The 26,957-nt window shown below is 38.8% G+C and overlaps 2 protein-coding genes across 14 annotated transcripts in view; one reads left to right on the top strand and one right to left on the bottom strand.

Moving 5' to 3' along the window:
• The window catches only part of CCDC73 (coiled-coil domain containing 73), a 72,400-nt gene extending 59,937 nt beyond the window's left edge, over positions 1 to 12,463 (top strand). For 12 of the 13 annotated variants that reach the window (XM_085579639.1, XM_085579636.1, XM_085579637.1 and 9 more), the window contains 5 exons: positions 2,157 to 2,192; positions 3,710 to 3,878; positions 4,230 to 5,765; positions 8,467 to 8,600; positions 11,319 to 12,463. In XM_085579639.1, coding sequence (XP_085435765.1) covers positions 2,157 to 2,192; positions 3,710 to 3,878; positions 4,230 to 5,765; positions 8,467 to 8,600; positions 11,319 to 11,510 — 2,067 coding nt within the window. In that variant the 3' untranslated portion in view covers positions 11,511 to 12,463. Of the gene's footprint in view, positions 1 to 2,156; positions 2,193 to 3,709; positions 3,879 to 4,229; positions 5,766 to 8,466; positions 8,601 to 9,522; positions 9,642 to 11,318 lie in introns of those variants that run through there. The other variant, XM_085579645.1, reaches the window with a different exon arrangement.
• Positions 7,336 to 26,738, bottom strand: EIF3M (eukaryotic translation initiation factor 3 subunit M). The gene is made up of 11 exons (XM_021527607.4): positions 26,669 to 26,738; positions 25,235 to 25,367; positions 24,171 to 24,309; positions 23,675 to 23,798; positions 23,139 to 23,233; positions 18,711 to 18,794; positions 17,322 to 17,421; positions 16,826 to 16,907; positions 13,637 to 13,780; positions 13,036 to 13,096; positions 7,336 to 12,609 (listed from the first exon to the last, which is right to left on the bottom strand). Exons 1-11 carry the CDS (start codon positions 26,708 to 26,710, stop codon positions 12,489 to 12,491), a joined length of 1,125 nt encoding a protein of 374 aa, XP_021383282.1. The 5' UTR covers positions 26,711 to 26,738; the 3' UTR covers positions 7,336 to 12,488.
• Between the last annotated feature and the right edge of the window lie 219 nt (positions 26,739 to 26,957).

Below are 26,957 nucleotides of genomic sequence, written 5' to 3'. Positions count from 1 at the left end.
TATCAAGAGAGGTCTTTATATCACAGAAACCTGTGATAGTACTTCATTAATAAAGTTTTGCCTAACAGACAGCAGTTAACTTAAGCCACCTATCTTTACTAAACCCTATATCACAGACATATTTTCTATGAGTATTTCTCAAATACTGGGGCAGATCCAATTGATTTCACATGTGTGTAAGTTCCCTGGAAGTGTGGAAGCAGGTCCACTTCTACTCGGAGGAACTAATTTCAGCTTCTCTAAAATCTGTAACATGGGACAGATCAGAAGGTTGTTTTTATCAATACACAGGTTATCTAAGTGCTTCAGTTTTAGTTTGAGAAACAAAAACCTTTATATCACATAGCATGTTTAGGAGTCATTAAAGGCACAGCGAGCTCATCAGGTGGTGAATGCAGGGGGTAAAAAACGTTTATGTAGCGCAGGCTGAACTAGAATTGAGCTTGGATTGTTGGGTGAACCAAACCCATGTTCAGTTCTAGATGCAGGGCGCATATGGGAAGTTAACAAGTGGTTAAGCACATAAAGATGGGCTTTTGGAACAAGAAGAACACATAGCAGCTCTGTTCCTGCAGCTATACATATAGATATAACAGATCCCTCTGGTTTATTCCCTGCAGTTCTGTGTTATCCTGTGATCAAACTGGATTGCAAATTTGTATTCCAGTCTTCTATAGGATTGAAAAAATTGGGCAGAGTCAGAAGCCATAAGAAACCTTCTCTGTTTCTTTTGTTCTGTTGAGTATTTTCTATTAACTTTTACAAACAAGTAATGATCTATCCTTCAAAGAATGGAAAACTAATTTTTCATGTATACAGTCTTGTTTTTATTTAGAAAGATAGGAAGACATTAGGACTGTAAAGACGGGTAACTATTTTAGAACTAGTCCATGAATTGTCAGTAAAATGACAAGCAGTAAAATATTTTAGGATTTAGAAGAATGTAAAATCAATTTCTTTTCAATGCACGTACATATGTATGTTTATAGCTCACACACAAATATATACATGGCTGTGGTATGGGCTTAATAATGGGAGAGAAATTAAACTTGACATGATTACTCATTGTGCCAAAGCTGACCTCTACAAGGAATAATGCAAATTGTGTATCTTAAAAATCACTGTTTCCTTGAATGGAAATGGAATATCAATTTTGTTTAGGATGCAGAATCAAAGTGATTAGGCATTCATGATAAACAGTATTGGTGCTTACTAAGATAACCCCATGGGTCTGAAAGCAGAAAAGCTTAAAGCATATGCTCATAAATGCAAAAGAAGCCAGATGTCTTCCAAATATACATCTTACACTATCTTATGGCAAATTGCCACACCACTTTGTGTTGTACAGTCATTAGATTTTCAAAGCTAGGCAGGTTGGACTGAGTGGAACACTGCCAAGAAACTGAAGTGCAGCAGATCATATTGATTATTCTTATTTGTGCAATTTCACCTTGTATCACTATTGAGTCAGCATCTAGTGACACATAAAAGGGAAAGGTGTTGGCTAGGATTTAGATCATGACTATGGTTCAAAGTGTTCTAAGGAAATACGCTTATACTTATTTTTACACCCAAGCAATCTGAAATCCGTGTTATTTGTAGGATATGAAATTCAGAATGCACTTGAACTCCTTCACACTGATCACCTTTGGAATAGTAATTAAACAAAAGACATTTTTAAAGTAAAGGAACAATGTCAGACCTCATTACAGACTTGGATTGCAATTTAGTTTAATCATACCATGCTTCACCTTTAGTTTGATATAGTTTGTAATTCAGCTGTGTACCAGTAAAGAATAGGGTTACACCCAGCAATGGCTTGTTGTAATTCTTTTGCTAGTGGATGTACAGGTAGATCTGGTTTTCAGAAGGGTTTGAATTTCATACTATGAAATAGTCTGTTGAGGGAAAGGATATTTAGCGATATATGTGTTTCTTAGTTAGATTTTATTAAATCACAGGCAAACAATTAAAATCCAAGTTTAACAGTTCTGTTATTTAGGAATTTTAGTCTGCCCATCTTGGACACATTTTTAAGGGCTAAACAGCCTTTTGAATTTATTGAAAAGCAGCTTTCTTCAACCCACTTGAAAACCTGGAAAGGAAACACGAAACCTTTCTGCCTTTCTATGAACACTTTGTCCTGTTTGTTTCAGATGCAGTCACCAGCTCAGCCCACACCAACAAATGTGGTAAGTTCAACTGCAGTGGCTGTCTTTTTTTACAAAAAAGTGATATACACTGTTATAGAGTGATGTTTCTTTCTGAAGAAAGAGCTCCTAGAAACAAGAGGTTGTAAGATAATTACAGATTTCATGAAAGGAAAAGGAAATTTCTACTATATGTATTCAAAACACTTGAAAATGTGATGCCAGGGCTACATAGAGTAAAGAAGCAAAATTAATTAAATACCTAGAAAAGAAAAAAAAAATGCAATATATACAGTTTCCAGGTGTGACAGGGTTGATAACAATGAGGAAACATGAGGAAAAGAGAAAGAGATTTCAACTGAAACTTCAAATTGAGGGTGGAGGAAAAGGATTTTAGGACCCTCCTCTATTTACCATGACTCCTCCCTCCCCCAAACGAGCAAGGCTGGGAGCACCAGGATGTTCCTGTGACCTGTAGGAAACTGTTCCTGGCAGAATTGTGTTCTACATTCCCTACTCTGCCAGCATTGCAACTGCCCCATTTTTTAGCAGTGCTGTCTTTGTGCCTCCCTCCATTCTGCAATATTCCCTGTCCTCCCCACATAGCCAGTGCCCAAACAACTCTTGTAACTCCCTCCCACATCCCAGCCTTCCTTCTGCAACACTTCCAGTCACCCAAGTATCTTCAGCTTTTTCCCACATCTTTTATGGACTAAGCTCCCTCCCACATCTGCCTACTTTTATATCCTATCTTTAGGGCAAGAGCCAGCACGTGCTCCTGTCTTCAGCTGCCAAACAGTTGATGATGATAAAGGATGCATCTCCTTTTGCTTTTATTTTGGTGGGATTTTATTATCGTCACTATTCAGGCCCTAGTTTCCACAGAACTTCATTGACTGCAGCTTTCAAAACTGAACACAAATACAGATGCAGTAGTAACTGACCAGTGATGTAGACTTTAAGTAGACAAAGTTTTCAGGCTTCTATTCCTGTTGAATTTGACTCAATTCAAGTTAAACAAGATATTTGGGAGGGAATGAGGAACTAAATGTCAGGGATTATAAATTCAGAAACCTTCTTTGCCTGTGAAGTAAAGTTAAAAGTCCTGGGCAGTTTACTAGAAAAAAAAAGTTATTTATATGTGTGTGTGTTGTTTTTGTGCACATGTTGTTTGTGTGTTTGGGTGTAAGCAGCAATCATGCAGGATTTTTGCATATGGAATTACTGAGCAGGTCACTGAGTGGGCTAGCAGAAAGAGGGAGTGATCCAGTCACCACATGTACAGCACAAATTCCTTTCACTGAGGAATTCTGAAATGTCAAGTGAATAACTTTGTTGACTGTCATATAGCAGGACCTGATTTCTTTCCTAGTCTTCTAGGGTATTAGTCTGTTTTTTTTCTTTTCCTTTGTTTACATTTACTTTTTATGCTTCCGGTCTTTGTTTTCCATCATAATTGTAAAATTAATTTTAAATCTCAGTCCTGAACCTTTTTGCCTAATCAGTGACTATAGTAAATTGCTAAAATACCTATAATCTTTTGTTCCTTCCTATGCTAGAGTGGTCAAGAACACTCAAAAGACAGTGAAATACAGGTTATTCAGAAAGAGCATGAGTTTATGCAGTCTGTAATAAGAAAATATGGTAATTGTGGAAATGAAGAAGAAACTGAAGTAAAAAATACAAGGGACCAGTCTTCAAGCATTGATGAATTAAAGATAGAACAAAGTAATAACCTTCAATGGATAATAGAGATAAGTAGTATTGTTAAGAAAGGAAAAATGTTTTCAGATACAGTATATGACAAGAGAGGGCTTAAATCCTGACTTAAATGGTCATATCTAATATCCACAGAAGATTAATATATTCTCTGCTCTCTCAGTTTATAAATATTTTGCAAGTTACCATACTGCAATACTTACCTTCAGTAACTTTTTGACGGGCTTGTGTGTGTAATATAAGATATCACTATTTATATCAATCCTGAGTCCATCTCTTTGGAAATTCTAAGCTGTAAAAATAAAGCATTACATAACCTCTGGGTCAGTCACTAACTAGAGAACACCCTCACTCTTACAGGGTCACAAGTTCTTGAGAACAGTTTTAAGGATGAAATGAATGTTGCTAGCCCTTGTGAAGTAAAACAAAGGGAGGCTTCTCCCAGGAACACCCTCTGCACAGATACTGATTTAATTACCCAAGGACACACCTCAGAAATGCATGTCAGTGGATGCAGAGAGGCAGAAGATGCAGGAACAGCACACAGAAGGTTACCAGATGAAAACAATGCCGATTCAGATCAAAAGCCATGGGACAGCACTGAGCCTTTGGCAGCACACCACACACAAACAAGGAAGGACTTTTTGGACAGTGCTGAGACTGCAGGTGCTGACAGGAAAAACAGAAGTAAGGAGACTGACACGAGCCAGGAAGAACTGTGCAATAGTGCAGATGAATCGACTCGTGCCAAGGCAGATGTAAACTCAGACACCAGACAGCACAATAGGGGTGTCTTCACACCTGAAGCACCCAAACCCGAGTCTGGAGCTGTTCTTTGCACTGAGAACAGTGCTCTGCATGACAGAAGTACAGACAACCACCAAGCTAAGGAGTTAAGTTTTGGCATCCTACCTTATACTAAAGAGAATTCTCTAGCAGAATACCAAAAATGCAGCTTGCTGAATAGTGACAATTCTCTAGGCAGTGGATTATGTAAAACAGAAAAAAACTTAAATCTGAGTGGTTTACATAGAGATAAACTTCCTCTGGAACAGACACAAGTAGATGCTGAAGGCAGAAATTATGACAATGCCAGAAACATGAACAGCACTGGTGTTCTGGAAACTGATGCTCAACATCCACCAACTGTTTGTTGTGATAACACAAGTGCTGATGATGGTGCTGCAAAAGAATGCAGAGACAGTAAGTCTCTCTTAGGTACTCCTAATTTATGCCTCCCAAAAACTGAGAGAGGAATAAGTGCAGATGATATGCACAGCAAGCAACCTGAAAAAGGAAGTGCTACACAAAGAGGGAATGCTACAAACACATGGACTTCCAATGCTGAAGCCAAATCTCCAGTAAAGGCTGATGGTCTTGAAATTGCTCATAAACCCCCCCCAGCAGATAGGGCACATACAGATAAACTAATTCCACGTAAAAATGTTAACAATGGTACTCAGATACACTCAATCAAAACTGGACACTCCCTAGAGATTAATACTTCAGCAAATAACACATTGTTAAAAGAGAAAAAAGACTTGCTGAGTAGTACAGTTCCAGGAACAAGGTTTGCTGAGGGTCACCTGAAAGAATCATGCTCTTTACCCATGAGAACATCTGGAAATTTAGTAAACACAAGTGTAAGGTCATCCTTTGATCTTTCAACCTCAGATAAAAAAGCTGAGAAAACTCCACTATTCTTGAATTTTTTAGCTCTCAGTTCTTATTCAAGAGTAAATCAAATGAAAGGTCAAGCGACATGGACTTCAGCTTCCAAGGAGCCTTCCCTTTTGAAAGACAAACTACCATGCTTAGTGGAAAACACAAACATTATTTCAAACACACAGAGTCAGGATCTCAGTGAAAATGTGGACAGTGGAGAAACAGGACAAGGTAAGAAAATAGAAGTATTAATGTTCTCAACCATGTAATGCTTAGAAAAATTATTAGAATGTGAAATGTTTATATCTAAGCTTAGTGTAGAAAAATGTAAGCCTGATATTTTAGTTACATCATAAAAGGTGAGATTGCTCTGTTTATGTTATAAATGCAACCAAACAGCTTTTGTTAGCTTATCAATCACTTAGTTGATTAAGTATTTTTTTTCCCATATTTCCCTTTGTGAAATAACAGCAGTGCAATTACAAACTGAATTTTGATAGGCATTTCTAACCCTAATGTAGAACATATTGTATCAGGGCTCTGCATGGATCTGAAAAGCATTGAGTAGCTTTTGCAAATTATTCAGTGTTCTCATTTTTAGGGTAGATTTCAAAATTAGGGTAGATTTTGAACCAGTAGATGCTTCTTTGAAGGAGTCTTACAGAAATTTACTATTTATTGTATTGTACATCTCTAATTTAGATGGACCATTAAAACCATCTGAATGTGTTGAGTGTGTGAAAGGACTTAATATTCTGTCAGGCTCTGGAAAACACAGAGCTTGAGGTGCTCAAAGAGCATTTTAATCTCCTACTATTGACACTTGGTTATTATTTTTTGAGCAATATTTTGCACATATAAAATAGCAAATATGAACTTTATTCTGTGGGTTTCTAAATCATTACTGAGATGTGAAAAACCTGTATTTTAGATTTGTTTTGCAATAATATTTGCTGGTAGATTACCCCAAAACTGAAGCCCTGGGTGTTTTCTGAAGAGCAGGATCCACAGGACAGGGTGTTTTGTGTTTATAGTTTTTGTTGGTGCAGGGTTTTCACCTTTGGCCCTTGAACACACCAAGAGCAGAGTGGACTCCCATCTTTAGTTTTGTAGATAGTGGCAGACAGAAATCCAGCAGTCTGGTTTCTTTACATTGCTCTGTTATGAATTTGACTTTATAGGTAGTTTTGTTTCTCTCCGTTGTCTCCTGCCCATGGATATTTGTGTTCAGATGCACATTTTTTGAACTTCCATTTCAGAAATGTCTTTGTGCCTGAAACAGCAGTAGTGGTAGCAAGGTAGCAGAATCCTGATCTCAGATGGCACATTATTTCTTTTAATAATGTGAATTTTGCTATCTTTTTCAATAAAATGAATGCCTAGCTACATGATGTTCTGCATGTATCTTTTCTGTAAGAACAGAAGTTCCTCCTCTTCTTGTCAGAAACTTTTCTGCATGCAAAGTACTGGAACTCCAAGTGACTCTGAGAGATTCATCCAAAGGAATTGGTAGGGAACTAACTCCAGTCCCTCAACTGAGTTGCCTAGTGACCAGTCCTTGAATTCCAGCAAACCTTCATGCTGAGGGTCTTAGTCTGTGTCCCAGATGTGCTTCATGCTGCCTATTTGAGATAGATCCCTCCCTGAGCCTGCTGCACCTCCTTGGGAGAGAGGAGAACCTCCCTGTGAGAGCTCCTACACGTCACTGCAGCTCCCATTGTTTCGGGTTTGTGTCATTTTGTCTGCAGATCTCTTCCCAAATGGCAAACCTGCAGTGGAATCCATGTAGACACTGTACCTATTTTTTTTTTTTTAATTTTTTTTTTAATTTTTTATTTTATTTTTTTAAATTTTTTTGGTTTTTTTTTTTTTTTTTACTGACTGGAGCACAAACCATTTAGCCATATGAGAAATCTAGAGGTGAAGAGAATTGGTGAAAGAGTTTAGTAAATCTAGCTGAGGGAGTTCCTTCTACTGCCTAAGCACAGTGCTATTTACTATTCATACACTGGTTCCCAGGGAGCAGACACTCCACATCAGTAAATGAAGGAATTAACTGGGAATGAGAAAGATCTTTGTGGCAGATGCTTAAAAAAGAAAATAAACATATAACCATTTTCCTCTTCCTCCCAAGAGAAAATATCAGCATTCTGAAATAATGGTTATATAACCATGAGGTAACATGTATTTTCATAGCAAAACAAGATTTTACTGTGGTAATGCAGTGATCCACAGGCATCTGTGTAGTGACAAAACAGTTCCTGTTTGCACTGTGAGGAACTGTGAAAGCATCCTTGTATTTTCAGCTTGCAAGGAACTTGATATTGATTGCAACAGAATTTACTGGTGCTGCATAAAGTCTCTAAAGGACTGGAGGCTTATACCTGGCTGTGACTAATCTACTCACCTGCCTTTCCTACCTTTAGTAGGGCTCACCACCTGAAACATCAGATAGAGCCATTAACACAGGAACTCCTTATTTAAAATGTTTTTGCTTGTCTGAAAAGCTTTGTATTCATGTCTTCTTTTATTACAAGTCACCCTGGAATACCATGTTATAATGACATTAATTATGCATTTTATTACTGTTATCAGACAGTGAGTTTAAAGTAATAGCATTTGAAAAAATATATTCATTTAGAATATTTAGAATACATACACTTTCTATAAGTCACTTTTCTGTCATTAACTCAATATGTGAAAATGAGAGAAAACATTTTTAATCAAAATAGAAATATATCTCATTTTTAGAGAAAAAATAGATGAAGCATGTGAAAGAAAAAAATGAAGGGCAAAAGCCTGCAACAAAGATCCAGGGATTTAAAACAAAAATATTTGATTTTTTAGGATCAGATGTAAACCAGTTTAGTCATTCACAATTAGTGCCTGGAGACCAAATTGCAGTTGTTACCATTTCCTTTTTGTCAATCAGGTTCTAGCAGTTTGAACAGAGCTGCCAACACTCTGAATACCTCCAGTATCCACCGAGAGCCCCAGGGAGAGCCTAGTGAAGAATGGAATGCTACAGCAAAAGCTTTTTATGATTCTTCTTTTCCCACAGAACACGTAAGTCAATTAAAAATATTGCAGACCAGACCTCAATGAGCTAATTCCACAGATATTTGTACAACTGTACCCATCTGGATACTTTAAGGCTAAGTCAATCTCCGAAATAATATCAAAAGGGCAACAAGACACCATTTTTCTCAATTAAGGTTGATAGAAAACAGCAGGAAAAAGTCACAGCATATGAATCAAACAGATGCTAGCCAGTCTGTTTGGGAGGGGAGGAAGAGGCTAGTCTATTGTGTACCCTAATAAAAATCATCACCTACAGTAAAAGTAGAATTTTTTTAAAAAAAGGAATATAGTAGTATATAAAAGTATAAATACATTGTTTCCTCTATTACTTGATGAGACCATATCATTTAAAGGAATTTATGGAAGACTAAAAATTCAGCACATCTGTGTATTAGAGCCTATCCATTTAACACACACTGTAGTTATGTGATGCCCTGTTTAAAGTAATGTTACTTTGCAGGGTAACATCACACTAATATGTAAAAACCTGTTGTTTCCCAATGACTCATCACTGCATTTTCAGATCTGTGTTAGACTCTGTAAGCTTGAACAATTCTATCTGTTCTAAGAGAATTTGACTCAATATCGAATGTATCATTCAAAAGTGATACAGTAACTTACAGCTGCAGCTGACCTTTCCTTTTGAGGCGTTCTAGAGGGATTTCTCAGGTAGTTAGGGCTGTCTCCGGATGAGGTGTACAGGGGTTTCAAGGGACAGAGGTGGCTGACTTCAGCAGATAACCAGGTTTTGATGCCACCAGCATCCACATTCCCTGAAATTCACAAGACTGATGTTTTAAATTACTCGACTTTGCTAGCCTGTCTCTACTTGTGAATGACACCGAGGTGGATTTTTCACCAAACACAGTGGTGGTATTTACTGTGTGTCTCTTGCCTTTTCTCGGAGGTGGAACCAGGAGCTGAGTGAACTCCACTCTGTTACCTGCAACTGAAGCAAAGCTGTGTTTTTTTCATTACCTGGTTGTGGTTATGGCTGCTTTGTCACCTCCAAACAAAAGCTCCTGCTGTACTAGCTAAGAAAAAAGCAGAGATGGACAAGAACAGTGCCTTGCTGGTTTCACCTTAGATTTTCCAAATCCTTAATCTACAAAATCTCAGCCTGCAATAATGCAGAGCACTCCGTCCTTTCCGTGCTGGTGTCATTGTAATACCTTCTGTTCTTAACTTTTTGTCATTTTAATGACCAAGATAAATAAACTGTTGGGAGATTAAAAATGGGCTCAACAGTCTTTTTTGCTTCCTACTTCATTTGCTTTGACTAACACGTATGATTGCAACTAGAGCAGACTTAAGCATTCTACAATTTGGGTAATCTCATTCAATCACAGTACTCTAAAAAGGGATAAAATTAACAAATGCCACAGGTGCACTTGTAATTCTAGTAAAAATGTTAACAACTGTTTTAAACATTAGTCTGTCCATGCTTAAGTACCACAGTAAGGATGAATAAGCACCTCCAGCTCAGTTTAAACATGCAATTTTCAGGTACAGGACAGGTTCAGCCCCACATGCTATTCCATAGAGATTTTGACTAGTGGCTTGCAGTGAAGTATGATCTGTTTGTTGCTGAGACCTTGGGGAAAAACGAGAGAATTAATAGGCTGAAACTTTTACTGCTTAAATGGAGCAGTTACTTCCTCACTGAAAGGGTGATGCCACTCATTATTGTCCTGAAGTGTCAGTATCTTCAGCTGCATTGCAGCAACAAATGTTGCATTGTTACAAATGCAATAATGAAAGATTTCCATTAATTTTATTGTTCATATTTAAAACTTGAAGAAATGCTCGTGTACTAGTGAAGGTAAGCTTTAGCACAAAATTCATGTGCTAAAATAAAGGTAGGCCTGATAGACATAATGCCTTGGAGCTGGCTGGGGCACAGTTACCTAATATTAAAAAACTGATTGAGCAGAGGGGGAAGGTCTCCTCTTGTGATCCATGCAAGAGGAGTCCCCTAACACAGGAGCAGAGCCTGAGAGGTCACCTTGCAGCTCCCCTGCAGCACTGGCTCTGTGCTGCACTCTGCTCAGGCTGGTGCTGTGTGCTGCTCCCCCAAGAGTCACAAAATCCCAGATTACAGGTGGAGAACTCATCATTCAAATGCAGTGGTTTTGCTCATCAGGCAAAAACCTGTTTCCCTACTGTGTTGCCATCTGTCTTTGATTTGGCTAGATATGAGGTAGCTAACAGTAATATATCAAAGAGTAATTGAAACTATTATAAAAACAAAAAAATCTTTAACATAAAAAAGCCAACCTATTACAGACTGTGCACTACTGATGTTTGCTTTCTAATCTATACAGTGGAGATGGAGTTAACACTATAAACCTCATTATTTTGGGTTTTGTTAATCAAATGCTTGCATAGCAATAGAAATGTCAATTGCAATATTAAACTCTTTAATTAAGCTATTTATTTTGCTAATCTGCTTTCTAATACAACCTTAGCTTTTTAAAGTCACACTCTTGTACCAAGTCTTATGTTAAGTTTGGTTTATAAAAGTGTAATAGTCATTATCAAATTCTCTAAGTTAAATACAATGAAAACACTTCAAATTAAATGTGTTTTCTCCAGTTGTTTTGCTTAATGTTCAGCAAAATCCAACAATCTGAACCTTTGTATGTGAATTATCAACTGCTAAGATTTGTATTCTGTCAGGTTAAAAAAGGATTATCTTTACAGAACAAGCAGAACAAGCAGAAATCTTCTCACATGACAGTCAGTCCAGCAAGAAGTGACAAAGCACTCAAAGGTGAGGACAGCTGCTCTCTTCAGAACTCCGTTATACAAAACCAAATAGGAGGAATTGAGAAATTACTGAATTTGGAGAGACTTCATTCAGCAAGAAAGAGAAAATATGAAGAAGGCCAGTGAAGACAAGCACCAGGAGATAAGCATTCTTTAGGCATAGATAGATCACTTACCTAATCCAGATTTGTATAAGTATTCACACAAAATACGGTTTATTTGTGTAGTTTTATGTTTAATATAACATGTTAACAGTTCTTCTGTTCCAAAATGTATACAATTCCTACCCCTAATGTTAGCTCTGCTTCTCCAGTTAAATTCAAGTTATTATTTGCTTTGCCAAAGTTTAAAAGTTCTTAAGTTAATGTTTTTATATATGTTTAGTAAAATTGAATAATTACTTAACAGTATCCTTCTCCTGCTCCTCAGAAGTTTTGGCTGAAATAGTTCAATTCATTTTCTCTGACAGACTGTTCACTCAGTTTTCAGGCAAAATCACCTCTAAACTGTTTCAGAATACAATGAGTTCTGCAAACATTTACAACTACTTCCAGCAGTTCTAAGCAGAAGAACAGAAAAAGCTTCTGTTCACCTTTACTGCCAAATTGTTTAAATCTATCTGTTGTAGTTTCTGTATCAGTGAGGTCTCTCAACAATGAAGGATCAGTCAGGTATGATTACAGAGATAAGGCAGCAGATCTGGCTTTATGAAGCTTCACTTCTATTGGGTCGCATTTCTTCCCCCTTGGGTCTAAGGTAATTTTTCTCTTACTTTAAAAATACTTGTACTATTATTTTTCTGACCTCCATCCCTTCCTCCCCACACCTCTTGCAAAGAAAGACCTCCATACTGTAAAATGAACAAAAGAAACATAACCAATATTGTCAGTTTCCTGTTGCTGATTATATAAGAAAATCAACAGAAGACTTTTTCCAATGTTAGTTTTATTGCCTCTTTTTTTTTTTTTTTTTGGTGTGGCAATTTAAAATATTTAGCTTTTTTAAGCCAATTGCATACATTTTTTGGAAACAGTCACAAATTATCAAAGTTTTGAATAAAGTTCATCTATAGCAATATCGCCAGGTCAAAAAAAAAATAAAATCTTATGTGTCTGAGAGACTGAGGAGACTGTTTTTCACTTGATTCAGATTTTGTTTCCAGGTGTTTAGAGTGTCATACAATTGCTGCCACTGCTGCTTTCCAAAAGTCCGATGTGTGCTGTGACTGGAGAAGTAAAACAAAATTGGGAGAAGGTTACTAGAGATGTCACACTCGCCTAATCATTCTTCTACAGCATTACTTTATTCTCATAAGTAAATAGGAAAATTCCGATTTTCTCTCTAGAATGTGCTGCACTTCACCAGTTGAGAGAATTCTGTAGCCTTCCCAAATATTTAAAGCAACAACAGTCATTAGTATTCTTGTCACTAGTAGGTCATTAAATGAAATGTCCTGGAAAGTAGGACTCTTCATTAAATAAGCTAATCACATTCAGTGTGAGCTTTAATAAAATTATGATAAATAGCAACTATTTAACTACCAGCAACTGATACGAACAATACCTTGCTTCTAGTTAGAACAGTCTACAAACGTAAGTGAAATAATTAGAACACACGAAGTTCCGCAAAATGCCATGCAGAACTGTCTTACCTGACAATGACTTTCCTCTGTGTCTGATCTATTTTGCAGTACACCATCTTTGTTTTTACAGCTGCAAAAAAACAATGCTGTTTTGAGCAACATTTTTATGATAATGCAAAGGCATTAAACTGCACAAAAATGGTTCAAAATGAGATCAATACAAACATAAGAACTCAGCAGTTCTCTTAACCTGTTTTGCTGTTGGTTTTAATGGCCTAGTAGGCAGAAAAGCAAAATGATGTAACAAGATGGTCACACATGAATCCTATTGTTTGGTGCCAATCTATTAAAACAATATCCTGTACAGATTTTATGAACTTCTCTCCCCTACAAACACTTCCTGTTTTAATGACAGCAAACAAAACCAGATGATAAATTAAATCTGCAAACAATTTATTAGTCCTGTAAAGAATTACATGAGACACAGTTTCTGTCACTGAGACTGGTTAAAACACAACAGTTGGGCCTTTCTTTAAACATGAAGTTGTGCAGCTTTAACTTGTAAAAAGCACAGGAATCAAAATTAATATTGTTCTTAAAATTTAACATTAGATTAGAAGACTAAAAAGGTCTTGTTCGTGAGCACTGTGTGCAGAACCACAGTTCTTACCATCAATGACAAATGCTTCCACATCATCAGCCCCGATCTGGAGTTCCTGCTGCATTGTGTCAAATGAGATTTCTTTATTCTCTACAGCCATTCCCATGAAAGTAAGGAGCCTCATCTTGGCCATATTGTGTTCGTGCAACAAGCCTGAGGAAAAGTGTTGATAGTTTAATTAATGATTTAATTGTAATTTGTACAGATAATTTGCTTTTTGTGTTAAATTTAAAATTATTGAAAGCATATATAGTAAAAATATTTCACTTTGAAATATCTTCTACTTTTCTTTATCAACTTTTTTTTTGAGGCAAAATATCAAATCCTGCATCTGCCTCGTCTTTTGCTAAAATAGCAAGTTTCATTGTGAGTTCATCAAGATCTGTTGTTTTCAGCAAAAATGTATTATCTACAAGTTTTGGGTTTTGAGCAGTAAAGACATCACCTAAACAAAATCTGAAGTGGTAAGAGTGCAAGTGAATTTCTCAGTTGCATCACCTGGAAGAACAGCAGTGCAACAAAATGGAGAATCCATGGCTGGTTATGCCAAGAATCCTATTAGTGCCTCACCACTCATTCTCCTGAGGTTTCTGGAAAATAAACCTCTCACAGTGATGGTTCCCTAACATTATGGTGCCAGAAAAAGCATTTTGCTACTGAATCTGTTTGTCCACAGCAAAAAAGGCATAATGAGGCTCATGTAAGCATCCAGTGTGGCTCAGAAAAGTGCTGTTGAAAACCAGCAGAACGGATGCTGAGGTCAGGTTACATCTTTTACATGACTGCATAAATGCCAACACAAGGAACTGAGCCAAGGCCTTGCATGTCTAAATCAGAGACCATTTTCCTGGAAAAACACCTAGGTCAACCAATTTAAGTCACTGAGATGAAACAAGGCATCTCTTAATCCAAAGTCCATGAGGTACCAATTAAGATCAGATTGAAGTTTCTTAAAAATGAGCATCACTCTTTTTGTTCTAGAATGACATTATAAACATTCCCATAGCTTCAGTAAATATGTATCTTTGGAATTTATAACACCCATACACTAGCAGGGAAGCACATTAGTGCAGGACATCATGTTGTGTTAATTAGCTGTAATTATGATGCAGGTTCCCTATTTGGCACCGATTCAATAAAAACGAGATCACCATAATTCATACGAATGAGGAGCACCAGCAACTATACCTAACTGGGTTTAATGGAACTCTACAAGCATCAAAAAATCAATTAGCACACATTAACCCTAATTAACAAATGCAAATGAGATGCTGATTAACTTTGCAAAGAAGACTGCTGATAATACCAGATTAACTGTGGCCATGTTAGGGCGATGCAGTTGACACAGATAATGCTACTGCTGGCCTAAGTTGTCAGCATTAATAAAACAACAAATTGTAACAAACTGATGTTGCCTGTAGGAGCCTGCACTGCTCAGCTTTCCTAGGTCAGCTCTGACTGGTCCTGGTCCAGGCATAGTTACAACTACAGCCCATGCTCTACTGCCACTGGAATCTTATTCTAAACAACTTTTAAAACAAAGGTATTTTGGCAAGTTATTAAAAAAAAAATCTCTAAAGCATTATTAAAATAATCTCATTTTTGGAACAGAATTTTTGAATGCCTCATCTAATAACTGCATTGTTGTCTAGAGCAAACTATCCTTGTTTCTCAAAGCCATGGCTGAGCCACTCAGTTCCCAGAATTTCCATCTGTGCTCCCTCCAAGTCTTTGCTTGTCCATTGCTCAAAGACACAGAAAGTTTCTGAGAACACCACAGAGAAATCAGCATAAGTGGAAGGTAAGACTGTCTTTCTAAACAGTTGCACAGGTATGTAAGGATTTTACTAAGATTATATGAATCTTAGATATATTGAAACTTCACACACTGAATTAATTCATGGAGGGAAGCAGAGACACTGGGAGGCAAGGCAAAAGAAACCACAACTGAACATAATACAATTATTGCTACAGAGATGTGTAATTGAGCTTCCATAAATTTATTCAAACATTGATGTAACAACAATTTCAGCAAATACTTCTGTCGATGAGTACCTAAAAGATAAGCCCCAAACCCACTTTCCTCTGAGAAAGAAAAGCATAAGATGTCTGTATAACTGATGTTCATATACATGTGACTAAAGATACACTTACTCTATACACACATTTACAAGCTACCAAAAACTTGCTGCTGATTTTTTCCACCAAATAATCCCATTGGTATTTCCATCATTTTAATACCCGAAGTACCACCATTTTAAAGCTCTGAGGGCAATTACTCTAAGAATTGTATCACACTCCATTAAACAAAATAATGCATGTGTTAAAAAGCTGCACTAAACTCTGTTTTAGCAAAACTGTGGCTTTCCTCAAATGCATCCAAGGCACTGTTTAACTGTCATTTGAAAATCAAAGTTATAAAAAAAATATTGTATTTTTATGGAAACATTTATTCATTACCAATATGTCAAAACCTTAATGCAGTCATAAAAAAATCTGCATCATTGAGCAATTTCTGCATTGTCACTGACCCCTGTCCTAAAAAGCTGGAATATAAAAAACGTAATTTTAATGCATGCAATAGCTTATGAACCAGTGCTCCTTTGAAACAGTCAATTACACATCAACGGGGGAGTGTCAAAGTGTTAATTACTACTCCTTTTTTCCACAGTGTGTAAATAAAGAGGGTGCTGACATTAACATTCCATCACATTGCTTCATGTGATGAAACAAATTAACTGGGACAGACTGTGGCTTGCTGGGTCTAATGCATCAGCACAGACAGACACACACACACAATTTGCATGCTTTATCTTGCTTCTCAGTATTTGCTGCTACGAAGTTATTCATCATTAAAAAAATTGGAGATTTATACAAGCTGGTGGTTTCCTCAATGCAGTTTTGATCTCTGGTCTAGCCTGGAGTATGAATGTGGTAAAGCTTTCAGGGGGAGAGTTCTAAGAGAAAAAAACAGTGGGTAAAACCACAGTTCTTTTCCAAAGCCATAAACCAGCTTGGTTTCAAAGAACAAACCACAGTTAATGGCCCACTCACCATCTACAAGAGGTTATCATTAGTAAACTTTACTCTGTTTCTAAATTTCCTTGCTTCAATACATGGATTCAAACTGATTTATTCTGTGGCTTCCATACCTTAAACTATGTTAATAGTCAGGAATGCAATGATCTGAAAACTTACCCAGGGAGTCAATGAAGTCTTTGTTGTTCTGATAAAACTTGACATAGGACGCTAGTTTAGCACTTACAAAAATTGTCAAAAGCTAGAAGATGGAAAACAAACATGAGAACAGTTCAAATATTATCTTGGTTTCCCTCTTTGCAGGCTGGACAGATATGGATAGAAACCATGGGTGTTCAACAGAAAAATAGGTGTTAAGAGCTGAAATTCTGTCTTCTGTCAATAGATTTGGGCAGTCTGTGCTGAACTTACTTCCTTTCCCCAGACTTAAGATTTGCTACAGAACTTAAGTGAGGACAGGACTTGTAACTGATTTTCTGAAACTTTCAAAGGGAAATATTTCACATCTAATTATAATTTTAAGGACTGTAAAAGAAATAGCACATTGCAGCTCAGGATTACTGACACAGATAACCATTCTAATGGATTTCAAAAGACACATTAAAACAAAGCAGTCTACTGTCATCAAACCATCTTAAAAAAAGAAGTTACTTACATCATGAATAAGTTCTCCTTCCAAAAATTTGACTGGTTTTAAGGCAAGAAGATGATCAAAGAGAAAGGTATTTGGATCCTTCAATGCTCGTACAATACATCTGATGAGAAAAGGAAAATGCTCACTTTCAAAGCAATACACATCTTTATGACTAAGAGCAACTCAATTTGTTGTTTCTTGCTTTCTACAAAACACTCAGGGGTCTTCAATTATTATAAGTAACATATGTCACACTCCAATTTTAAACTTAATTTTACAGATGGAAAAACCAAGGAATAGGAAGCATGAAGTAATCTGTCCAGTATTCCAAATGAAATGTGCCAGTTGTGAAACCACAGATCACTCTACAGTTTCCATCTGTGCATTTACTTCCAGCACAGCCTTTGTTCCTCGAGGTATTTTTACTGTGCTTCTAAAATTTCATTGAATTAAGTTGTTTTGGAAGATTTAATTAGACTTGAGTATGTGACACAAAACAGAGAAAACCCCAACACCAAACAAGGGGTTTGATGCAAGGCCCAGATTTCTCAGTTGCAGCTCCAGACTAGAAACAGAAGTGAAGATGAAAGTTTTTCTCAGCAGCACATCAGAAGCCTTGGCTCACTCTGCCACACCAGTACACCAGGAGAACCCAAGCTCTGCACGGACACAGCCCTGGGCACACGAGTTCTCTCAGAGGGAACAGGCTGCAGCTTGCTGTAGGGGAGTCAGTGAAGCTCCCACTTATGCACAGACACTAATTTTCCAAAGGAGTCATCCTGATTGTCCTCCATGGTTAAGTATAAACAACTCCCTTGAGAATTACTGGTAGTGTACATCTGGCAGAACTTAAAGAACTAATTCCTAAGTTAGAACATGCATTTACTCATTTTGGCCAGTGGGGAAAATGCACTGTTATGAATCAATTTAGTCCCAGCTTGTTCAACGGTAAGCTTATTTCTGTGCAGTTCAAATCCTTTTGTACTTACACATAGAGAAGACAGCAACAATATTTTTTCAAGAGAAAGTGTTATTTGAAAAAAATGCTCACAGTCAGATAATAAGACAAAGGCAAAAAGTAAAACAAGCTGAAATAAAGGATTCCAGCAGAGGAATAAAGGATTTTGAGTGCACAGCTGATGTAGAGAAGTCCTTACCCAAGGCTGATCTGTCTCAGCAGTGAGCAGGAACACTCCTGTGCACTTGCACACTGGAATAAACCTGGCTGTGCCTACAACCAGACCTACAGCAGACTGCAGAGACAAATTCTTGACTGAGTCAGCAGTGCTACAGAAGAGGCCAGGCAGAGCCCTTGGCCTGCCAGGCCACTCAATACTCTTAACAGTAAGGGGATCAAAATAATTTGGCAATTGAGGAAAAGTTACTTTTAAGGAAACTGGGACGTCTTACCTGTGAGCATCAACTCTAGCCTGGGAAGCATTGTCCTCTGTGTAACTTCCCAATAGCTCCACCATTACTTTTGCTGCAGTGTCACTATAGAAAAAAAATAAAGCTACCTCAGGATTTCTGAAAAACTTGTTCAAACAAGACACTCAAATATTTAACAATTGCATTACGATGTTATAGGTCAAATTAAACCACACTTGAAAAAGATGTAGATGACCCATTTTAATTCTAGTGGAGAGAACAAATCAGCTGGATGTATTCTTTCAATTCTTGTTCTACAAAATGTTTATCTTCACCCTTCATTTCATTCTCTTAAACTGATTAATTACCTGCTGGTTGTGGAAAAAGCTTTCTGAGCTAGGAACAGCTTTATATGGTTCACTAGAATGCTCCTCTTGTGCACATCTGGATTTAATCATTGTGCAGTAAGTAGCACTGCAAAGTTTATTTCAAATGTAAAATGTCATCTCCTAAAGAATATTTATGGTCAAGAAAATGACTGTATAAAAGCTGCTCTCTTCTTTCACAGATTCTCTCTTCAAATATTCTGAGTGAGAGCTGCTCATTTTATTGATGAAATCAGGCAGCCAGCAATGAGACTGGCTGAGGCTGCTGTGAAGCTTCCAGCACTGCTCTGACAAGACAGCTTTTAGACAACTCCTTCTCAGAAAGCTGAGCAAACCTACAGCCTTGTCCACCCAAATGATCTTGTAAACAACACCAATACTATTGCAATGCAGCTCTAAGATCGTTACTAATAGATTTTAATAGATTTTGATTTATTTTCACTTCACAGTTTTACCACCAACAAGGCCAGCAACCCCTGATGCTTGCTGCAAAATTTATAACAAATTATCCCACGTGGTCTAAAAGCACACACAATTTTCCCTAAAACACTGGGAGAATACAGTTTCAATTTGCCTTAGTTACTTAGGCCAATGGCATAAACTGCACAGGGAGGAACAAACCAACACCACATGCCCAGTATGCTCTGTGCTGTGACAGAGCTTTAATCCATACAGCACCACAGGGCTGAAGGGTTTTTGCAGTACAATAACAGTGTCTTTAAATGGGTATTTATTTGAAATCTCACCACATCACTGCTTGACAGCCACTCTATATGGTGAAGTTTGTTCTCAGAGGATTTACCAGATCTGAGAGATGTGCAGCACAAATATTAAGACATCATGGGCAACACCCAGTATTGTATATAATCTGGATATACATTTGTCCCCAGGCAGGGGCATTTTCTATAGATCCCAGCATTCCAGAACCATGTTCAGAAATATAAGCTTTAATGAAACATTTATTTTAAAACTCCAGCATTAAAGAGGTCAGCTTATGTTTTGCCCTGGTAACCAATATTGATGTAGATGAACTGACAGTTCTGTATCAGTGAAAAAAAATTAACTTAGGCAGCTTTATAAATAAGAGAAGTATCTGCAGGTAAATCAGTCTGTGACTGGCTATGATTTTAGCACTGGTGAAATCTTACCAAAATCAGATATTCTAGGAGACAAAGGACCAGTTTAATCCAGGAATGGCAATATACAGGTATCAAAGCTCATGTACTGTTCAACCTAATACACAACTCCTTTTTTAATGAAAGCTCTTAAGCAGTTGTTTTTGTGCACTTCAGACCTGTATTACAGTTCTGGCACTTTTGCTCTTCTAATATTTCCACTAGCAGCAAAAATTGAAAACTATCACTTAACTAATTTCAAACAGTACTTTCAATTCCTGGCCTTTTTTTTTTCTTTATTCCTTGCCTATTTTTAAGTGGGGAAGGAGTGGAACTTTTCACTTGCATTTCTAGGAAACAACAAGACAATTACTCCCAAACTTTGTGTGCTAAATTCTTGTGAACCTCAGCAAGTATGGCAGCCTTTATATTCCATATTCTACTCAGTGTCAGATTACTGCTGTAAATTAGGCTGTTTCAAGCACACATACAGATCACTATTTTACAACAGCTTGTTGTTGTCTCACCTAAGGTGCAAATATGAACATTTTTTCTAGCAAAACAGCCTGAACAAGTGCTCTTGGCTCCACTTGCCAGTCTAGATGCATAACTTGACAAAAAGCCAGTGAGAGCTGAAATCGAGTCCCTCTACATTACATGATATTAAACTGAACTAAAATGAAATGAAACAATTACTCTGCAGGTGCCTGACATGCTGAGCTTTTTGCTACAAAGCCAGACTTGCCAGACCTGTTTGAATTTAACCTGGGCAGGGCCAAAGCTGCTGAATCCTGCCAGCAGAGACCAGCTTTAAACTGCATCAAGGTGGCTGGAAAAGGTTTGATAAAACAAACTTTCACTTGTCACCACAGGAAAAGGGACATCACACAACCTCTGTACATCTACTTTTTAGGAGTTACCAATCTATTAACTCCAACACTGGAGATCCACTGGGAGAAAGTCTATTAGCTACAGAAAACCATCTCTTCTGCCACACTGACCAAGTTAAAACAGAAATCAAGCAAACAAAAGAATTCAATTATCTTTAACAGTCTAGTTCTTTTCCTTTGATGATAAGTCAACAACAGTAACTGAGGTATGATTTTTATCCCTTGCTTTTCAGTTCCCACTTATCTTCCCATACTGCTAGATAGAGCAACATTCCTGAGTGCCACAGCTGGAATGCTGCTGTGAGTTTCCCATACTATTGCAAACACTGCCCACTGATCCAGGAGACTGAACCAGGTCAAAGGTGCCAGGGTCACTTCTTGTTTTCTTTTCTGGAGAGAAGTGCAAGTGCTCTGAAACACTGCTCTGCTCAGTGAACATCTTGGACTCCAAGTGCAGGAGTCAACTCTTACAGGTTTCTGGAAGGTTTTATTGGCTGTCTTAAAAAATCATCTGTGGTTAGTGAGCAAAAACCATTTAGTAGCAAAGTTACTGGTAGCCCTAGAGCAAACAAAACCTAGAAGTTTAATCCACTGATTTGACAGCAAGACTAGCTAAAAATAGCTGCATATTAGGTTTGGGAATGAAACTAGTTAAAGCCTCACAATAAATCAACAGCATGGGAAGTGAGGGAAGAGCAGGAATGTTATCAGTGGAATATTTCTGAAACAAGGTAAGCACTAAGCCATGGAAAAGATATGTGGAAAAGCCATGGAAAAGATATGTGGAAAAGCCATGGAAAAGACTAACATTTCTGAATTTATTTTGACCATCTGAAATCTCCCATACAGAACTATTGATGCAAAAGCACTTGAGTGTTACAAACAGGAATTCCCAGTAATGTAGCTCTCAGAGTAACTACTGTGAGGATTAATCATCCCTAAATTGAGGTTATGATCCTACTAGCTGATGCAGCATTTCCAGGCTACAATTTCAGCAGGACAGAATAAGCCAAGTGTCCTGACAGAAGGAACTCTTCTCCACCTGTGACAGCTTCACACTTGCCTTTTTAAACCCCCAGCAAGGTCATGTCCCCAGGCCAAGCCCCTGTGCAGTCACACAAATGCCCACACCAGCACAAACACACACAGGTACTGGCAGCTGGAGGAACAGAGGGTACAGGACAGAACTTCCTTTTGCAGCAGTGCAAGGTTATGCAAATGCTGAAAATGCAAGTGCAGTCCTGGTAGCACCCTGGGTCAGCAGTGGAGGGGGCTTGATGCTGCCTCACTATGAAAATCAAAGAAGCCTTGAAAAAGTAACTCAGAAAACAGAATGGAACATCCCCATCCCAAACTGCAGGGACAGGTTAAGTAGGTCTGAGCTGTCATGGAACTACACCCTGAACCACTGGACAGCAGCCCATCACTGCAGCCCTGGCCAGGGCAGTCAATCCACTGTATCTTTCTGTAAGATAAACTGATGACAGCTCTCAGTTATGACCTGCATTAGTTTACAGGCACCATGCACACTGGATTACTCTACATGCCAGAAGACAGTGGTCTGCCAAGTTTGTTAGATCAAAGATGCTTCTAATGATCCAGGATAATAATTCAAAGTAGCCAAGCAGGTATTCTGTGGACATTAATTTCCATGACGAGTGGAAAGCTCTGTCCTGAAGGTAATGTTTACATAAAAAGACTGATTCTGTTAGCCATGATTGATAAATCTTCCCACATCATTAAGTAAGAGATAGCACTACCATGTACTAAAATGTCAAAAGTGCAATTAAACAATAAACTTGGCATTATGCTACAATGCACTAAGATTATTTATAGAAAGGAATAATGTTGTTTTGGGAGTCTGTGGGTTTGCAGCTAATTCACTACTAACTTTAATATTATTGGCAACACTGGTTTAATACAAGAGGGCTTAAAATATTTAAAAAAAAACCCAGAAGTATATTTGGATTGAATAATGGGTACAGATTAATTTTACAAGTCCTTTGAGAAATACTTTCCCTACAGATCACCTACAGTACATCAAAATACAGAGTTATCTAGTATGTATGACTTTTGTACCTTTTCTTGCAGTCTACTAGGACATCATAGAGCAGTCTCAGGAGAGTGTGCTTTTTCTCTGTAGCCAGATTCCAGTCAGAAATCCATTTTCGGACCTAGGTATAATACGAATGAAAAATAAGCATTCAGGAAAAGATTAAAATAGCACTACCAATACTTCTCATTTTCTCCCAAGCAGAAAATAATTCAAAATATCTTGCACAGAGATTTCTCTTTCAGGTCTTCTGATTCTCATGTTCCCATTGCCCCTTGTCCTTTCACTATTTGCCCACGTCAAAAGTCACTCTCCCTTTTTAATGAGCCCCCTTGAAAGTACTGCAATAAGGGCATCCTGGAGCCTTCTCTTCTCCAGGCTGAACAATCCCAAAGCTCTCAGCCTTCCCTCACAGGAGAGGTATTGCTTCTCTCTAATCATCTTCATGCCAATTTCTCTAGGCTCTGGCAATTTGTAAAAGATGGACTGTATCAGCTCTGAGTAATGTTTAGGTGCAACACGGTTCATACAAAGGCCACAACTTGAAGGGTCACTTAATTACCTGATCTAGTTCAGTTGGAATGTACTGGATGGCACCACAGGACGAGGCCACTTTGAGAAGGCTGCAGTACACTGTGTACCTCACAGGAGTGTTCTTGTCCATGCCATGGAAGAGATTGCTCAGGCTAAACCACAAACAACCGACAACGGAGTTACAGAGCTTTCAAAAAACATTACTGCAATGCATGTCAATGTTTTTTTAAGACACATGCTGGTAAAAAGCATCTGGCAGCACCTTACATCCGTGAATTGTAAGTTTCCAGTTTTGTAATCATTTTCAGCAAAGCTGAAAACTATACATATTAATTTTATTCGGCAATAACCAAGGAAAAAAAATAGAAGTACCAATATTTTATGACAGTGAAAAGAAGGTAAAAATAGAGTGCTTCCTGCAACAGCCCACACTCTGATCTGAAGACATACAAGATAATCCTTCCTCTTCAGAGGCACAATTTGCCAAATCACCACTGTCTGACTTAGCCCTGTACGAAACTTACAGCTGCAGTCTAAGAGATGGGCGCTCTCCTTCCCGAAACTTTACTAACTTCTCACACAGATTTTCAATCAGTGCTTCTTGTTTGTCAGGTTCCAGGATAAGGAGCAGAGAGACAACGCTGTTCATCACACTCTCCACATCTGCATAAACCAAAACATACAGCTGTTTGAAACTGCAAGCAGCAATCAGTAGTTACCTTCTGCTGGATATACTTTTGATAATAGTAATCCATATTTTTTATATGAATTACCACTTGGCATGAGTAAGAATTGTAAAAGAAAGAAAATGCCAAGATACACAGCTGGATATTATTCAGAATGTACCATAACCTGGCTTAGGTGGCCTTATACCATGTAAGACAAGAATGACCGTTCTAAGGTCAACACAGAACATGGTATTTCATATCACACTTACTCTGAATTCTCTGTTTACACTGAGGAGAAACCAGAGAAACTCTAGGTTCCACACAGTGGCTTCCTCCTGCACATCCAGGAAACTGCCCACGGTTCTACAGTGAGAACAGTAACACCTAGTGCTCAAGCACAGTAAAACATTTCACCAGGACCAAGAGGGACACCCAGACCAAGGGAAAATGTCCTCAAGAACAATGAAGTGTATTACAAACCCTCCCCGGCTCCTGTTTTAAGTGTAGTGTTCCATCCTTTCCAAACAGAACCACACCAGTTTTGTGTTTTCTTTTCAGTCTGCCCAATTATCACTCAACAAAGAAAAAGAACAAAATTCATTACATATGGAAAACATTATCTATTCCACAAAATGACACCTGAGCATCAAAACCTCTATTTTACATACAAGTCTCTACACCCTCATTACAAGCAGAGTCTAGCTCAGCTTCTGACTTCTTCAAAGAGTGCTAGATGTTTGGAGAAAGGAGGGGCTGAGTACACATGCAAATATTCCACGGCAGTGATGGAAATGTACCCTTCCAGTTTTATTAGAATGCACACCTTGTGTTTTAATGCTACACATCTCTAAATTCTGCCAGCTGTTAATGTTTGAAACAGACAGTGATAAATCACAAAACCAAGACTTAGAGATGCAAACCTTTGTCATCCTCTTTCAGGCACACATCACACACTTCAATAATCTGTGCCAAGTCCACATGAAGTCCGCCTTCAGCGTTTTCTTCAGAGATTTCTGCTCCTTTGGATTTCAGGTAAGCTCGCAGTTCTGCAGCCTTAAAAAAGAGAAAGACAGCACACACTAAACAAAACAGTTGTTTTGTGAATAACAAAGTCAAAGCAATTAAATTTCTTACAGATTTTTGTTCTGCCAGAAGCTGAACCTGCTGTTCTGCCAGTGACTGAACAGGTCACAGAGCTGTTTGGCTTCCTCACAACGTCAATGTGTCACTCACAAATGTATTCTGCACTGCAGGCCTAACAATATTTTGTGACAAAGACACTTTCTTACAGAAAGTTTTACTCCCTCTGCAAATGTCAGACAAACATTAAAACCATTTAGTTGCTTCTTCACCAGAAAAGAAAAAAGGTATAAGCAAAGCCACTTTAGAGAGAGCAGAAGTTTGTCTTCACAACTTCACAACAACAGTTTCTAGAGAATGGCTTGGGTTGGAAGGAACTTTAAAGATCTTGTTCCACACCTCTGCCATGGGCAAGGAACTTTCCACTAAACCAGGCTGCCCAAAGCCCTACTCAACCCAGCCTTATAATGTCATGTGCTGCCTTACTCTGCTAGGAATTAAACCTACACCAAGAAAATACCTGTATGCAACAGGCCTATTCATTATAATTCAGGACTTCACCAGCAGAACCATAACCCTTCAGAAACAATTTGAGGACATACAACTTTTGGTACAGAGCACTTCTGACCAGGAGGCTGCTGTGACATTTACATCTCGTTCAGTGTCAAATCATTTTGGAACCAGAAGAAAAAGCCCTGGGACAAACTGCTGAACTGAGGATGTTTCACACCAGCTACTTGTCGGGGCTGTGCTAGGCACTATAGCAAGTGAAAACTGGGCTGGTGGCTGGTAACCGTGTGTGAATTTCTTGCAATTTTTCAATGTGTACACGCACATATTGTGCATACGTAAACATGTATGGGCACATGCATACTTCAACGACACTGCGAACAAGCAGCCGCCAAAGGCACAACAAAGCAGCAGCTCGCAGACAGAACTCCCACTTTTCGTGCCTGCAGTACCGAGAATTCCAGAAAACCCAAGTAATGCACATATGTGAACCCGCTTTCTTCTCCTAACTAAAAAGCAGGGCTGAGGAGCGATGAAAACGAAGTGCCGGAGAGGCGGAACACTGAAGAGGGAACTGCAAACACCGGCTTATCTTTCAGCCATTATGTTCAAGTTTCTCTAATCGTCTGCTCGGTCTCTGTAGGGAACAGCCCGGAGGAGTTCGCGGAGCGCATGCCGGGGTAGGTCCGGCCGGGGCCGCCGCCCCCGGCACGGCTCGGCCCAGCCCTCCAGCCCGGGGCCGATCGCTCCCCGGGGCCGCTGACCTGATCCTCCTCGGTGATGTCGATGAAGGCCGGGACGCTCATGGCTCCGAGCACGCCGCGCTCCGGAAAGGCGGAACGGCTTCCGCCGCCGCGCCAGGCCGCGCCGCTTCCGCTTCCCGCGCCGAGCGGGCGGGCCCGCGCGCCGGCAGCCCTGCGCCCGCCCCGCCCGGCTCGGCTCGGCTCGGCTCGGCTGGGCTCGGCTCGGCTCGGCTCGGCTCGGCTCGGCTCCGCCCGACCGCCCCGCCCCGCCCGGCTCGGCTGGGCTCGGCTCGGCTCGGCTCGGCTCGGC

The sequence above is a fragment of the Lonchura striata genome, chromosome 5, assembly GCF_050655825.1.
Source record: "Lonchura striata isolate lonStrDom1 chromosome 5, ASM5065582v1, whole genome shotgun sequence".
Classification (NCBI taxonomy): domain Eukaryota; kingdom Metazoa; phylum Chordata; class Aves; order Passeriformes; family Estrildidae; genus Lonchura; species Lonchura striata.
The sequence above is the reverse complement of the archived record's forward strand: the minus strand, read 5'-3'. Positions and strand labels throughout refer to the sequence as shown.